The sequence below is a fragment of the Lepidothrix coronata genome, unplaced genomic scaffold (assembly GCF_001604755.1).
Source record: "Lepidothrix coronata isolate B3197 unplaced genomic scaffold, Lepidothrix_coronata-1.0 Scaffold0, whole genome shotgun sequence".
Lineage (NCBI taxonomy): Eukaryota > Metazoa > Chordata > Aves > Passeriformes > Pipridae > Lepidothrix > Lepidothrix coronata.
Genome location: NW_016690180.1, coordinates 528363 through 543749, shown reverse-complemented (window position 1 = coordinate 543749; position 15387 = coordinate 528363). Strand labels below are relative to the sequence as shown.

Below are 15387 nucleotides of genomic sequence, written 5' to 3'. Positions count from 1 at the left end.
CACCTTGACTATCCAGAAAAGGGAGCTCTAAGGCACTACAGGTGTAATGAGATAAGTCAGCTTCTGCCTTATTGTGTACTGCTGGTCAGGCATTTTCTGTCAAAATGTTTTTATTTTCTCTAGCCAGGAGCCACTGATTTGACAACTGTTAGTGGAAATGTACCTATCAGTTTTGGCAGGTGAGTCTTCTCACACAGGAGAAGGAATCTTTGGAGCAGGGCAGACGCCTGTCTGCAGAGCATCCCACTTCCTCTAGTGCAACTGGCAGCCCTCTCTGGGCCCTTGGAGACTGCTTCCAGTGCTCTGACAGCTTGGAGACTTAAAACCTGGAGACTCAAACCTTCATCTCTAATGCTTAGATGGAGAGAGCTCTAGGATGCTACCGCTAGTATGAAGTATGGCTTCCTCAATCTTGAGTTAGTTCTATTTCATGTTTAACTAAGTAATTAAATATTTATTGGGCCACAGAGGGAGCAGGTGACTGAAACTGTTATGGGACAGCTGCTTAAACTTTAGGTCAGTGAGGTCCTGCTCCTGTTTCCCCTTCACACCAAGCCTGACTGCATATTTCTGTCCTCTCACTTGGGCCCAGAGTCATGCTCGTCTCATGCATGTCTTCAGAACTATGGAGAATGACCTCTAGGAAGGAAAGCATTTAGGTCATCCCTAAATAGGGCTCCCAACAGGTTCAGATGTACATAAGTGCTGGCACAAGTGATGGAAGGCTTTGCCTGAGAATAGATGGGAGAATGGCATATGACTATCCCTTTGGACAGCAGCAGGCCATTAGAATGGTATAGCTATAGCCTCATTTGGTACCCTAAATTCTGAGCCTTACCTGGGATGTATACCAATGTTTTCATTCAGCCTTAGGGGGATGTATACATATACAATGGTGTAAGTGGGTGGTTAGCATGTGAGCTGACACCGCATAACACTCAGGCTCAGACTCCTGGCTGCAAACTCATATGTACTATCAGCAACCCCTAATCAAGAAACAAAGGGCTACTGTGGGATGGCTTGCTTTTTCCCACTGGAAGAACATAGAGATCTCTAGATTTCATCCAGGTGTGTAGTCAGAAGGTCCATCTTCAACGTGGCTACCGCTTTGCTCCCTTGTCTTCTGCAGCCCTCTTCCTGTCTCTTACTGCTGGTCTGCTGCTCTGTCAAACTAAGCTAAAAAACCTTGTAAGACCAGGAGACTTGCAGATGTGACAAATGGCTCTGCAGACATGCTTCCCCAGAGGTTTCAGTCCCAGGAGCGGGGAGCAGTTTGACCTTGCCTGCAGCCAGTAGGGCACGTTAAGCAGGACTGCGCCTAAGACCTTATTTGCAGAATGTCCTATCCCCCACCTGCAGCATGCCCTGTCCCTCACCAGCTGAAAACTACTGGGCTAGGGATATCTGCTATGAGCTGCGGTCCTCTTAGCCTACAATGAGTTCACTGGAGTTACTTGTATGCATAAGGCTGGCAGACACTGCCATTATAAATATTTCCTTTCTTAAAGTTAGTTAGGTGAGATTTTTATTAAGTATAGTCTACATATGAAGCCAAGAGCCTCTCTGCTTCCAGGCACAGGGTACAAGTGTCCTCTGAGCTGCTATGGAAGGTATTTTGACTTATTTGTTGCTAGTTATTGCTTCAGTAAACAACAGCTGTTCAGATGCAGCTCAGCTTCTTGCTTTGAAAAGATTACATGCTCAAACTGTAGTCTGGTATTATTGAAAAAAGAAAAAAAAGTTATAATCATTTCACTCCCCTACTGCTACAGATTTTATGGGCCTTGTGGTGTGCTGTGATGTCAGGCATATTAATTGCTAGTGAGTCGATGTTAAGCAAATGAAACAGCTTTGTGCAGCGTTTGGACACTTGGTTATAGACAGTTTAACAGTCTTTCTTTTGGAGAGACTGTGCATTAGTCTTAGATTATTTTTCAGCACTAGAGGAATGGCTCTTTCAAAGTAACTATAAACCGAACCATTGCTGCCATGCAATAGCAGTAATAAGCTGTTAAGGTATGTTGCAAAGCATGAGGTCAGAGGCAGTATGTTCTTCCAGCCACCCAAGAAGTGTAATAGCAACTAATTAGTGCAGTTCCTTCAGAGGCTACTGCTATTGCAATGGGAGGAAAGAAAGGCAGAATAGTGCAAGAGGGGCCCCACTGTTACTATCTGCCCTTTAAATGAAGGAGTTGTTGGTATTAGCTTAGCAGAGGGTGAAGGCCTGACCCAGCACAGCACTGAGTGTCACTGATGTGCTCTTGGCGCTGAAAAGAAAAATAGCCCTGTTCTCTACTCCATGCAGTTCCTGCCCTTCTTCTTTCTTCCCGAGGAGCAGAATTTACAGGGGCATCTGCCTTGATTTATTGAGGAGCAAAACCTACAAATTAACTTTCCAGGCATGCACGCACACACGTGCTTTGCTGCACAATGCCAGACCAAGCCCTTCCCCTGTGTCCTCCTGGTTGGGTGGCTCTTCCCTGGCAGTAGCTGGCTGAACTATTGGCCCAGCATCAGTATGAGGCTGCAGCAGTGCCCATGGCCATGCCAACCACCACTGACTGCCCATGGGGCTGCCACACCGAGGAACAGGCTCTCTTTGCTTGAAGGAGCAGTTCCCTATGCTGTTGCATTTCACTGGCTGCAGAGGAAAGCCATCTGTAAATACCTTTTGTGCAGTTAAGAACAAAAAAAACCCATGTATTTTACTACATGCATATACCGTTGGTTGCATTTGAAAAGGAACAAGGTGGTATGAGTGCTGCTACTCATCCAACCTTGCTGTTGTTGACCTGCCAACAAGAGGGCCCTGCTCCAGGATGGTAGGTTGGGCCTTGCCATCGGGGCTGTGCGAGGGAGCAGAGGCTGGACAAGCACGAGGCAGCACCACCAGTGGGACCTACTGTGGTGCTTGCCCTTGTGGAGCACCTGCTACCTCCTCCACAGCCCATGAGAACGGTGCATTATGGGGAGACCAGAGAGGGGGCACGGGATGTCCCTGGCCCAGAAAGACGTGCCAGGCTGCCTGCCCTGCTCCTGCCAGCCGGGCACCATGCTGCGAGTTGACAGGAGGTGCTGTTCTAGGGGACACGGCATCTTAAGGCAGTATGTAGATATGTATGTATATATCAATGTGCGTGCGTACGTACATCTATATATTTATTTATTTATTTTGCTGGAACCCCGCTTCACCGAGCCGCTCCCCCAAGGCACCGCGGGCCCCACCGAGCCGTTAAAATGGCGACCAAGACCCCCGGCGGCCCCGAGCCGGCCGCTGCCGCCCCTCCCCTGCCCGCCAGGGGACGCGCGAGCCACGGCCGGCGGGCGGTGTCCCGGGGGAAGGGCCGCTGGGTGCCGCCGGGCACGGGGAACGGGAACGAGCAATGGGCACGGGCAACGGCTCCGGCCGCCTGCCCCAGGCTGCGCTGCTGCTTTTAGGGGCTGGGGGCGGTGCGCTTTCTCGCTGCGGCCCTGCTCGCTGATCGCGAAGGGGTCCCGCTGTTGCGGGAGGCCGTGTCGGTCCCGGCGCGGACACCGTGTCCGGCTGCCGTGCCCGGGCAGGGAGCGGTACGCTTGCGGCTGGGAGTACACTCTAATCTCTTCCCTTCGGTCTGAGCTTCGCTTTGAAGCGGTCAGGACGCGGAGGGAGCAGTTGGCTCTCCCCGGGTGAGGCAGGGCGGCTGTCCTCTAGTTGAGCTGCCGGCGGCAGCTCCCGGTGGTGCCCCGAGTTAGAACCAGAGGCTTTCCACCCAACCGGAGCTGACGGAGCGTGATACACCTGGGAAGGGAGCGTCAGTCATTGAGGGCGACGTGCACCCAGGGTAGAGTGCGGTCAGCGGTGGCACAAAGTTTTACCATTTTTTTTTTTTTTTAATCTAAACATTTGCCTCTGTGTGCCTTGGAGACATAAACGTGGGCATATTGGCTCCAGCTATGTTAATAGAGAATGAGGAGGTTTGTTTTAGTTTTAATAATCAACTGCTATAAAAGGCAATAGAACAGTGTATCTGTGCTGTGGAAACCAAGGAATGTTTTTAAAATGCCTCAGCCTTGCATTCTCCGTTTAAAGATTTGGGACTTTTACAGTAATGTTTGTTGGCTTCAGTCTGTATCAACTTAATTTGGATACTTCAGGGTTGGAAAAGAAGAGGTGATAAGGAGAAGACAAACCCAGACCCTTCAGCCTGGTATTTGCCAGAGTTATAAAGCTTTCAATTTGACATCTCCTGTGCAGCTAAATGAACGGTGCCATCATCTGGTTTGAACTCCCATCACCTGCATCCATTATATGTAACTCCAGTAGCTGCCTGTTTTGCCAAAAGCTTCTGCAAACTACTTCTCCTATAGCTATCAGAATTGCATTCCCACCTGCTTTCTCTTCTCTCCTCCTGTTTGCAAGCACTTTACTACAATGTGGCTTTTCTCTATGAAGTCATTTAAACACTATTTTCATGAAATGCTTTCATGCCTTTTTTTTTTTTTTTGGGGGTTGGGGTGGTGGTGAGCTGTTTAAATCTCTCCCTGCAAGATTATTTTTTTTTTGCCAAGACTTAGATTTATGTGTGATGTCTCCTTGTGTTCTCTCTCCAGGATCTTAACAGTGTTATCACGATGCATGCATCAGGACTGTATGCCAGAGTGGTATTGCTGGCACCATATGTAGAGATAACATTGCCTTCCTATTTCCCTTGTTTAACAAGGCCAGTAATCTCATTAAGCTTCTCCACCCCTATGAGCTCTTCATTGCCACCACTATTGTACTGGAATCTCACAATGAGTTATTTATCCATTATGTGCTCCTCGTTCTTTCCAGTCACTGCTTTCTTGTAGGCGGCTACATACCTTTCATAGCAAGATTTGCATTTCTTATTCTGAGATATTTTACTTCTGGAGTTGCCTGTATTAAAATGCATTTTATTTGAATGGGCTCAGTTCAGCGAGTGATTCATATTGTTCTGTATGACTGCTCTGTCCTAGCCATTATTTGCCACTCCATTAATTTTTGTCATCTGCAGATATTGGTGTCACTGGTTTTTTTTGGATTTTGTTTTTTTTGCTTATGTGTGCTTCCCCATCACTGTGGAAGTTGGTGATTAGCACCTGGTCCTGGTATTATGGTCTTGTACACCCACACCCCCTCTCCAGCTCATTTTTCCACAGTAATTCTTATCTACAAACAGTGGATGGAGTTTTCTATAGCATTTCCAACACACTTCTAGTTACTCAGATTTGAATTCTTAACTGATTCCTGTATTATACTTAAAAAAAAAATTATTATTTCTGTAAGGTTAATTGGTTCATTAGATGGCCATTCCTGTAATTTCAGTTTTAAAATGATTCCTGGGCTTGGAATTTGGAAATACTTTATTGTGTTGGGAGAACAATTTCCCTCATGCGTCTGTAATGCATGGCACTCACCCTGCTGTCTCAGACAGCTTAAGTGTGATTGAGTAACTAGAGCCAGTTGAAACATGTTGTCGCCTTCCAGCCTTGTTCTTCATTTCTGAATTTCTTCCTTTTCCTCCTGAATCCCAAAAGGCTTTATTAAGACAGCTTTGTGGGAACCATTAACTTTAAGCTGCGTAATTATAGTACTATAGCTTTGACTTAGTTAGTAGTAGGAAAAACATTGTATACATATCTAGAAATTTATGTTCCTCAATGATGGAATTTTAACTTAGTAAATTAAAAGGTTTACTCAATTTACCTAGGAAGTTATAGTAATTAACAGCAAGAGAGTTTACCTGCAATGAAGGTAAAACATGAGACTCTAATGAGCTGCCATCTTATGATGCTTATTCTTTACCTTCTAAACTGCATATAAGACTCTCGTATACATAAAGAAAGGGATGGCGTTACTGTTTGAGCTTCTTGTTTAGAAGTGGGGACCAATATTTAGCGGATTTATCTTTACTTAGGGATGCATTTTATGTCATCCTTGCACTGCTCAGGATTGCATGCAGTTGGCATTTGTGATGCTAGAAATCAGGCCAGGATTTTTTTTTTTTAGGCATGTGTACAAAAAATAGTGCAGTTAAGATAATCGTCATGTCAGTATTTGTGTGGTACTGTGTGACTTCACTCTCACTTTGCATTTTAGACCATCTAATGAAAAGTCATCTCCCTCTCCCTCCCCCACCATCCCCAGCACATCTGGTTACTAAAGCAGGGCAGACCGTGTGGAGTGCCAGACACCATGTTCTTATTCCTCTGTCACCGTCACAGTGCCAACTGCAATAACCACTATAATGTCTTGTGATTAGGAGGGGGCATGACAAACAAACCTTTCCACCATTCCTTTACCCTGAAAGGCCTAAGACATTTTTAGTGATCAGTAACAAATATTCAGGTTTCTGGGATGGGTGAACAGGGAAGCTGCATTTTTTCAGATTTTCATGGTGCATCTAATTAAGTGCTGGCATCCTTATTTATGTTGCTGAAAAATGGGCTGGGGGGAACAAGCAGGGATTTATCTATCATTAGTGTTTTGACTTTTTAAATAGGTCTAGCCTGGGCACTCACAGAGTTAAATTTGCCTTATATTGTCACTCTGCTAAAAAGCTAAAAACTTCTGAGGTAAAAAATGAAGTCTTAAGCTCTGTCTGTCAGCATGACAGCTATGGACCACGTGTTCCCTTTTTCCCAGGGGGAAAAACTGGCACATAGCCATCAATTAATTCGTTTTCATTTTGGCTTTTTTTATTTTGGGTCACTGAGCCCCAGCAACCTGTGTGTGCAAAGATCAATTTAATTTTATAAGCATTGTGTATTTACTCCTTAGCATTAACTGGCTGTAGATGAGAAGCTGATCAGTTCAGCGGGTTTGGATGTGGCTTTGCAGTTAGGGTATATCACTGTGTCTGTGCTGTTCAGTTTATGCTGTGGGATGATGCTCTCTGCTTTGGCTTATTTTTAACCCTGGCAGCTTCTAGTAAGCTGCTTTGGAGCTGTTTCTAATAAGTGTCTCTGCTTTCCCATCCCCAAAGAATTATGCACTAGTCTTTTTCTTAAAGGTTCTCAAGCTGGCCATATGTATAGCCATAGCTTGCCATTCTGGAGTTAGCAGTAAAGCAAGGTATCGAGGCTTCCAGCAGCTTTTTGTTGTTGGTGGTTTTTTTTTCCTGAAAACAAAATTCAAACATTTTGTCATCTGATTCTCTGCAAATGCAGCCTATTCTCTCATAGACAATTTTAACTGTTACTTTATGCGTGAGGTTTTTTTACAGCCTTTCAGCTATCACTTTAAAAGTGCCTCAGAAGAGTGGCAGTGGTAACTGGCATTTTTGCCCCCCTTGTCAAATGCAAATCTCTCACCTCCCAGGTGTAAATATGCAAAGATATCTTACTGGCTTGCCTTTTTTTTTTTTTTTTTAACAACAAAATTAGGCCACAGTTAGCTAAGCAGTGACCTGATTAGTGCTGGATCAACATGTTACCAGCTCAAGGTTGTCACTACAAAGTAAGTGTGGTGAAGTCTGCCTGTTCCAACTAAAATGAAAGCAGTCTCTTGACGCAGAGCAGTGCTGAAGTCAGCAGTTCCTGCAAAGTGGGCCTTAATGCAGATTGAAGGATCTCTTCTGTGTATATATGTAACTACCAGTGCCAACCTAATTCTTTATAATCAAATACTTTCTGTCATATTTTTACTCAGGAGGATATGAAAGAAAACTGTTCTAAGTGATTTTTTTTTCCTTTGGCTTTCCTTATCTATAAAAGATTTGGCTTTGTGAGGTATATTTAATGTTTTCTCCAAAGTAGGCCACCTGAGAGATCCCATGGAGTAATTCACTTTGCTGAGTTAGCAGATGAAGCCGTTGGACACAGTCAAAAAAGATACTGCCAACTGTGAAGGGAATGAATCGATACCAGTGCAAGGGGATCAGTTTGCTTCTTCGATACGAGAAAAGCAGTTGCACAGATGCAGTATCTGACATACATTTAAAAAAACAAATATAAACACACACACACACACACACATTGGGTTGGCTTTTATTGGAAAGCCTAGATGCAATCTATAGTTATCAATTTGTGGAAAATTCAGGACACATATAAAGTTAAGAAGGCAAATTAAAAGAACAATACAAATCAGACGAAATATACATCTCAAAATATCAGGATAGCATTTTGACTGGCATTGTCTAAAATACTTAGAATCTCCTTTCTTTTTTTCTTATTTTTGTAATATGCTTCTTTAACTATGCATATTTTTTCTTTAAAAAGATCTTTTGTTTATATATTCCCCAAGGTCCCTATTTCCTGCAGGAGCATGTCCAGATCGCAAGTCTTTTTTAGCAAGAAATAGGCTCATTATACCTACTAACAAGGCCACTAATTGGCTTGATTTGACTGTATCTAAAATGATCACCAACAGATACTATAATTTTTTGTTTATTGGTGCCAGAACAAAGGAGAAGGAACTGGTACGCATTAAGTAGAAGATATATTTCAATGTCGACATGTTATACAAGCTTTTCATATTCAAACAGAACAGAAACATTGGACATAATTTAGAATATGAGCCTATTTCAACAGAGAGCACTTACAGCATGCTAAATACAGTGCTGTGGAAGAGCCACCCAACAGAACTGCAAACACCTAGCATTTTACATCTTTAAAAATAATATGTAGATCAATGACACGCCTCTGGGGTCTGACATACCTACCATCCTCTCTAAATTTAGGGCCCTTGACTTCAAGGGTAAAAATACTAACAACTAATCTGTGCTTTCATTCTAATAGATGATTAGCGTTCATTATATGTGTAATTAGTTCCGTATGCTCTACCAAATACACAGATACAGTAATGTCACTGATACTGTAGATTCAGTTGCGACTTGGCTGGGAGAAATTCAAATCTGTTTATCAAACAATCCTAATGTGCAATTTAGAGTATGTAATACCATAGACTCTCAGAATACAAAGCAGTTAGAAAACTATTTTTATTACATCCACTTGAACCATTCATAGTTAAGACACGTTCACTTACTATGTTCTGTCATTATAATACATGGATAGAAATACTGTGTATATTTCAATGAACATCAAAACCCCCCAATTTTGTCTCATGTTAAAAATATTTATTTTGTGGCTGAATTTAGTGCTCATGAGACTGAAGCTCTAAGAATGGTTTCAGCCAAGATGTACAACAGATGCCATAGATGCCATCACAGGCTTCCTATAAGGAACCAGCTGCACACTTCAGTTCTGTCCTGCAACAAATATACTGAGCATGCCAAATCTATGCAGTGGTGTAGAGATGTAGACTAGGCACTAGAACTAGACCATCCTCTCCATCCCCAAGTTCAGTGTTCGCAGTAATTAGAGTTGATCTGCCAGCTGAGAGCCTGGAGATGAACCTACTTAACAGCCTGCCTGCCTAAAGAGCAATTCTGTAGCATCAGATCAGAGGTACGCTTCTTCTATCTGGAGTTATTAACATCTAAAAGAGCTGTATTATACAGAAGACAAAGTTGACATAACTGGATGAAACTACATAATTTCTTCTTTTTCTTCTACATACAATTTGCCAAGCACCTGAGACACTATTCTCTCCTTTGTGAAACAAAGCTTCTAAAAAAACAACAGAAACCCCACCTGGTATGAATAACTGTCCATTTATTACATCAGGGCTGGAAAAAGACAAGGAAAACCCAACCTATTAAAGTCTTCCATCATAATAAATGAGACTTATTTGGTTACTGTGCCTTCTGACAATGACTGATGAAGTGACACTGGCCTGGGTGACAGGAGAGGGAAGGGAGGGAGCGGTGGTCTGAGTCAGCCAGCTACTTTGTGGAGTGTCCCATCCTATCAGCAGAGTGATAGATGCACAGCTTTAAACTTAATACAAAAATATTAACACTTTTGGACATTAGTCATCACTGTTATATCTCTACAATATAATCCTTTATACTGTACAGCTATAACATAAAAGGTGCAATTCCTTCTTCTTTAAAAAAAAGCACACACAGCACATGTTTTTATCATTTTATTTTTAAGTATAAACTTTTTTAAACACTTTACATAAATTAACTCCTCTGAGACTAATATTTGATGTACAGTAAATTGTAATTCATATAAAAATCCATAAACAACTTGTCTCACATAATTTACAAAAAAATCAGGGTTTCCTTTGCTTATATGCAACAAGGATTCTACTTGCCATTTTCCCCCCAAGGCAAACCATGTTAGCATTGTAAAATGCATTATTAAATTTCCATGGTAGCATAAGTCACTTGTGCCAATGTCCTTTTAGAAAGCAGCACAGTTTAAAGCAGTTGGGTTGTCTATAAACAATAATTTTTGCCCCACATTTTAAAATTAACAGATATATACCACATCCTATGGAGTGAGAAAGAGAGAGAAAAAGAGAGAGAAAGAGAGACTACTTCTTGTAACCAAAGGTCAACAATTCAGTAATATTTGAAAACACTGTATGGGTCTGTATCTTAATTAAATACAGTGCCTCAAAGGAACGGACAGCCTGTTGCAAAATCTGTAGGCCTTTTTATTTTCTTTTTTTCTTCTTTTTTTTTAATACTTTTCAGTCCAACTTGAGTGCAGCGATATGCATATGTAAACATATTCTTTAAAGCAGATCACCTTTAAGGTCATTGAGAAAAAAAAGTTTTGTCATTAGCAGTATCATTCTTCTGGAAGGCGCTCTTTTCATTACAGAGTCTGTTTGGATTGTGCTACAGAAAAAATCTGAGCAAAGATGTAAGCTTAGGCTCAAGTAGTAATGCAGCAAAACAGCTTGGTCTCCTTTTTAGAAGACACTGGTACACAGTCTCTTTGGCAGCCTGAGCTAAGCCAGTGTGTTACCTCTTTCCTATCTCACTTTGTCTGAGGAACTGTATATTGTTAGCACTGTCTGCTAATTCTGGATATTGCTCCACAGAGAGTACATAGTACCCATCATATCCTTGTACCTTTCCAGCACTTAGCAACTGCCTCTTTTCTCCTTCTGTCCACAACCTGGCGCCTTCCTCTCCATCTCTTACTCTCTGTTGTTCTCTGGCCCAGGCACTGGAAAGAGCTCTTTGCCTGGCTTGCTCCAGTATTCGGGCCTTTTCCTCATCAAGTGTCATGCCATAGCGGACGTGAAGTGCTAAAGCACCATATTGCATTTCAACATCAGCAAACCTACGAGTCCTGCCATTCACCACAGTGGTGGACTGGGAAACAGTGACGTTGATGCCATTCTCCAGGGCCTTACGCCCACTTGTCAGCCTCAGTGTCCCAAGGTCACTCTCAGGGGAGGTGGTCTTGATAAAATAGTGCGTGTCCTTTCCCTCCACAGTGAAATGCAAGTTTTCTAGGTAGTAAGCGTTGTTCAAAACAGCTGCCACTTTTATGCAGTCCTCATTTGCAATGTTGAGCACGTTTGTTTGCACTTTGCCTTGATTGACAGCGAGCATCACCCCTTTCCCAATCAGAGACTTCACTGTGGCAAACCACAGCCACGACTTTTCTCCACTGGATTTCCGTCTGCTGACCTGCACTTCTGCCATCTTTCCCAGGGAAAGGAAAGCCTTTGCTTGTCTTGCCACTTGTTGCTGCACTCCAGAAATTGGCTGTAAACAAGAACAGACAGAAGTTTTACCAGCCATCTGTAGCCCCCTAAATGCCAAACAGCCAGGCTTTCTTGGTGTGCTGCCTGTGGACAACAACAGGATATGCCACAACTGACAGTACCAGGGTGTTAATTAGATCTACATACTGCTTATTATGCTGAGTTACAAGACTATTTTGCTAATATTCAGTGCTTTTACTCTTTGTCTCCCTGAGAGCCTGCATAAAAATCAGATTTAACTTTAGAGGCTACTTACTGGGCTGCACAGGACAGACTTGCAATGCCAATACTTAATCACAGAATCATCAAATGCTTTGGGTTGGAAGGGGACCTTAAAGATCATCTAGTTCCAACCCTCCTGCCGTGGGACACCCTCTACTAGACCAGGTTGCTCAGAGCCCCATCCAGCCTGGCCTTAAATACCTCCAGGAATGGGGCATCCACAACATCCCTGAGCAACCTGTTCCAATGCCTCGCCACCCTCATAGCAAAGCATTTTTTCCTAATATCTAATCTAAACCTACTCTCTTAGTTTGAACCCATTCCTCCTTGTCCTGTCACTACATGCTCTTGTAAATAGTCTTGCCCCATCTTTCCTGTAAGTTCCCTTCAGGAACTAGAAAGCCGCAGTTCGGTCACTCCTAAGCCTTCTCTTTTCCAGGCTGAACAATCCCAACTCTCTCAGTCCTCCCTCATAGGAGAGGTGCTCCACTCTTCAAATCATATTGGTGGCCCTCCTCTGGACTCACTCCAACAGGTTGATGTCCCTTCTGTGTTGGGAACCCCAGAGCTGGATGCAGCACTCCAGGTGGGATCTCACCAGAGCGAAGGGGCAGAATCACCTCCCTTGACCTGCTTATCACTCTCTGCTTTTGATGCAACCCAGGATACAATTGTCTTTCTGGGCTGTGAGTGCACACTGCTGGGTCATATTATGTTAATATGGCTAAGAGCTGTCTTACTATCGTGTCACCTCATCCTATGAGCTTGTTCAAGTATGATTCTTGTCTACTGTGAGTCCATCCAAACTGAGCTGATTTTTGCAGGTCATGAAGCTGTGCTTTAGAACAGGAACAAGCCTTTCTTCACTGACTCAGGAAATAGGAGTCTTTCGGGTAGCTGCAGTCTGAGACCAAATGGCAGGGAGGCTCTCATAAGCCCTCAAGCTGCTAGAGGAAGGAGGGGAATCAAACTGTAATGACAGTCTTTACAATAGAAGAGAGGTAAGCAAATGGTACAGACCATTTACAGTGAGGTAGAGTACTGGGGACTGATGCCCTTTCTTGCAAATACTTGCAGAAACTGATAAATGGAGATGTTTGAAAAGGCTGCGGCCAATGCAGCTGCACGAACTTCCATTTCACTCCAGGTATCAGCCTGCTGCCTAAAAGAGCTTCTCCCCAGGAACTTCAGACAGGTACAACCCTGAATACAGCAGAGTGTTTTGTTGACAGCTAGCAAAGACAAGGGGCAATGAATGGAAAGAACCAATGGGCCAGTCTAATGGAAAAGCTAGGATAGGAGAATCTGTCAAGGAAGAGCTATGTGTAGCCAACTATGCCAGATGCACTCTTGGTAAAGAGAGGATGGCTGGGGAATGGGACCTGGCAGCATAACTGCTGTGGTTAGCCAGAACAGCTGAAAGAGCAGGAACAGCTAGCAGGGATTGTTAGCTAGTACAGCTAGATAGCACGATAGCTCAAATTACAGGGTCAGCTGTGGCTAGGATGAGACCTTACAGCTGCGTAGAACAGACAGGCCTTATCTGTCTAGCCCTGGGTCTTAACAGCAACAAGCTGTGAATGAGCTAGTATTGATGGAGGTAGGGAGCCGACATCTGCCCTAGCAGTTGTCTCAGCGGGAAACAGAGAGAAAGATTTAAATAGCTTTGGCTGCACTTTTGAAAAAGAGTACTTAGTTTCTGATGATGATCCAGTTTATCTTCCATTTGACCCCTTCTCTCTTCAGTAAAATACTGCTTAAAGCATTTGATTCACTGCTGACAAATGAGTCCAAAGCCTGTTTTGTTTTCCCAAATTTCTGGGTGGGGGACCAAGCAGGAGTTATTAAGACTCATACAACCTTAATTCAGCCTTGATGCTAATCAAAGCCTGGCAAAAAGTTTGCAAAGGCTTCTCTGCTCTGCCTCAAGGGCAGCTTTTCTGGAGGTGACAGCTCCTGAGGGAATCATGAATTGACTTGGACTCTCAACTCTTCTTGAATGTGGCAGATTCCCATCTGCACTTGCTAACAAGTATGGATTTCAGCTGTTGTAAATCCTACATGAAAGCTATTGAGCTCAAAATATACTGTAGACAGCAATCATCAGTGAGAGCGGTGAGATGCTATAGCAACTTCATAATGACAAAGTCTGTTTATTTTTAACATGTATCCTCTGAGCTCAGTAAAGCTCACTCACTCCAGAATGTTTCAAAATACTAAGTGGTTTGTGTTTTTACTTCTGTCTCTTGTTTGCATTTGCTTGTTTAACAGTGAATATCAGAGTCACAGCTTCTTCCTACCTGAGAATTTTGAATCTTTGTTTTCCTCTCACTCCTTTCTCCCTCTGTCATGTCACATGCCCCGGGCACTCCTCATGTCACTGAGCTCTCTCCTGAAGATTTTTGACAACTAACTGTCTGCTCTCATCTCTTTGACCTGACTGGTTCTCTTCCTGGTGCACCTTTGCTAGCGTTAGTGGATAATTTCATTCTTTAGCCTTTGAGATCTAAATAAACAACCTCTGATAGTTCTTCACAGCCATGCCTGATGTCAGGTCTGTCATGTCCCAATACAACCACCTTGCCTGGAGTGCTTGCCAGGCTCCTCCTTCACTGCTTCTACTGCTCATGGGAGACAATATTCTCATGCTGTGCTCTAAGGTCTTTCCCTGTTACTCAATTCCTTGCTATTAAAAATAATAAAAACCCAATAAATATAGCAGGTAATTTCCTGCATGCAAAGTCAGCTTTCACATGTTCCCTTCTGCTGGAGCACCCTTCTAATGATTTTTTGTCTACATTAGGTTGTAGAATTCTTCAAGATTATATAATCTTTTAATCTTGTAACATTCTCTATTGTAATTCTCGTAAAAAGAGATCTGTTTTTGACTGCTCACAATGGGATCACCCATTTTAATGTCTCAACTCTTCCTTTTTAACTGAGAAGTATATGATTTTTGAGGGCATAGGTCTTTGATCTTTGAGTAAGTTTAATTTGTAAATATAATTTTCTTAAATAGCAGATTTAGAATTCACTTCCACATTTATTTCTTCCATAATTTAAAACTGTAGTAGGATTTCAGGACGAAAGTTCATTTTTTTACTCCTAAAGAACTTCATAAGCACCTAGAGTTTTGGTTTTATGTAATGTAATAGACTTTAGCCTCAGGTAATTTCATTTTCAGTATTTTATCTTTACATATAAAACATGGTGTCCATAATGCATGGTTAACATTAAAGAGAAGTAAAATTGTAGTGGTGCCTGGTATGCATAATTTATATCACCTGTTCTTCTGTTTATTTCAGTCTATTTTTTTCTATTGTGTTCATTTTCTGCCTTCAGGCAGCGTGTGAATACAAATCTAATGTCTGTAGTTTCTGCTATGAAAACTAGACATCTTTAAAGGGTCTTAAACTTCCTTTCATTGATTATTGTCTTTTTGCATTTTTATTATTGCTGAAAGCAAACAAAAGTGTATTTAAAATGGTATCTAACTTATCAGATCTGTAAGAAAAAGCTCCATCTGTAATTTATTAAATTCTTTTGAAAGTAGATAAAGGTACTGTTCAGATTTAACTTAGCAAGTAGCC

At 42.6% G+C, this 15387-nt stretch overlaps 1 protein-coding gene across 13 annotated transcripts in view; it reads right to left on the bottom strand.

The window, feature by feature from the left end:
• Positions 1–7971: 7971 nt before the first annotated feature.
• Positions 7972–15387, bottom strand: part of TENM3 (teneurin transmembrane protein 3) — a 459642-nt gene continuing 452226 nt past the window's right edge. For all 13 annotated transcript variants that reach the window (XM_017827399.1, XM_017827086.1, XM_017827468.1 and 10 more), the window contains one exon: positions 7972–11576. In XM_017827399.1, the coding sequence (XP_017682888.1) occupies positions 10821–11576 (756 nt within the window). In that variant the 3' untranslated portion in view covers positions 7972–10820. The remainder of the gene's footprint in view (positions 11577–15387) is intronic.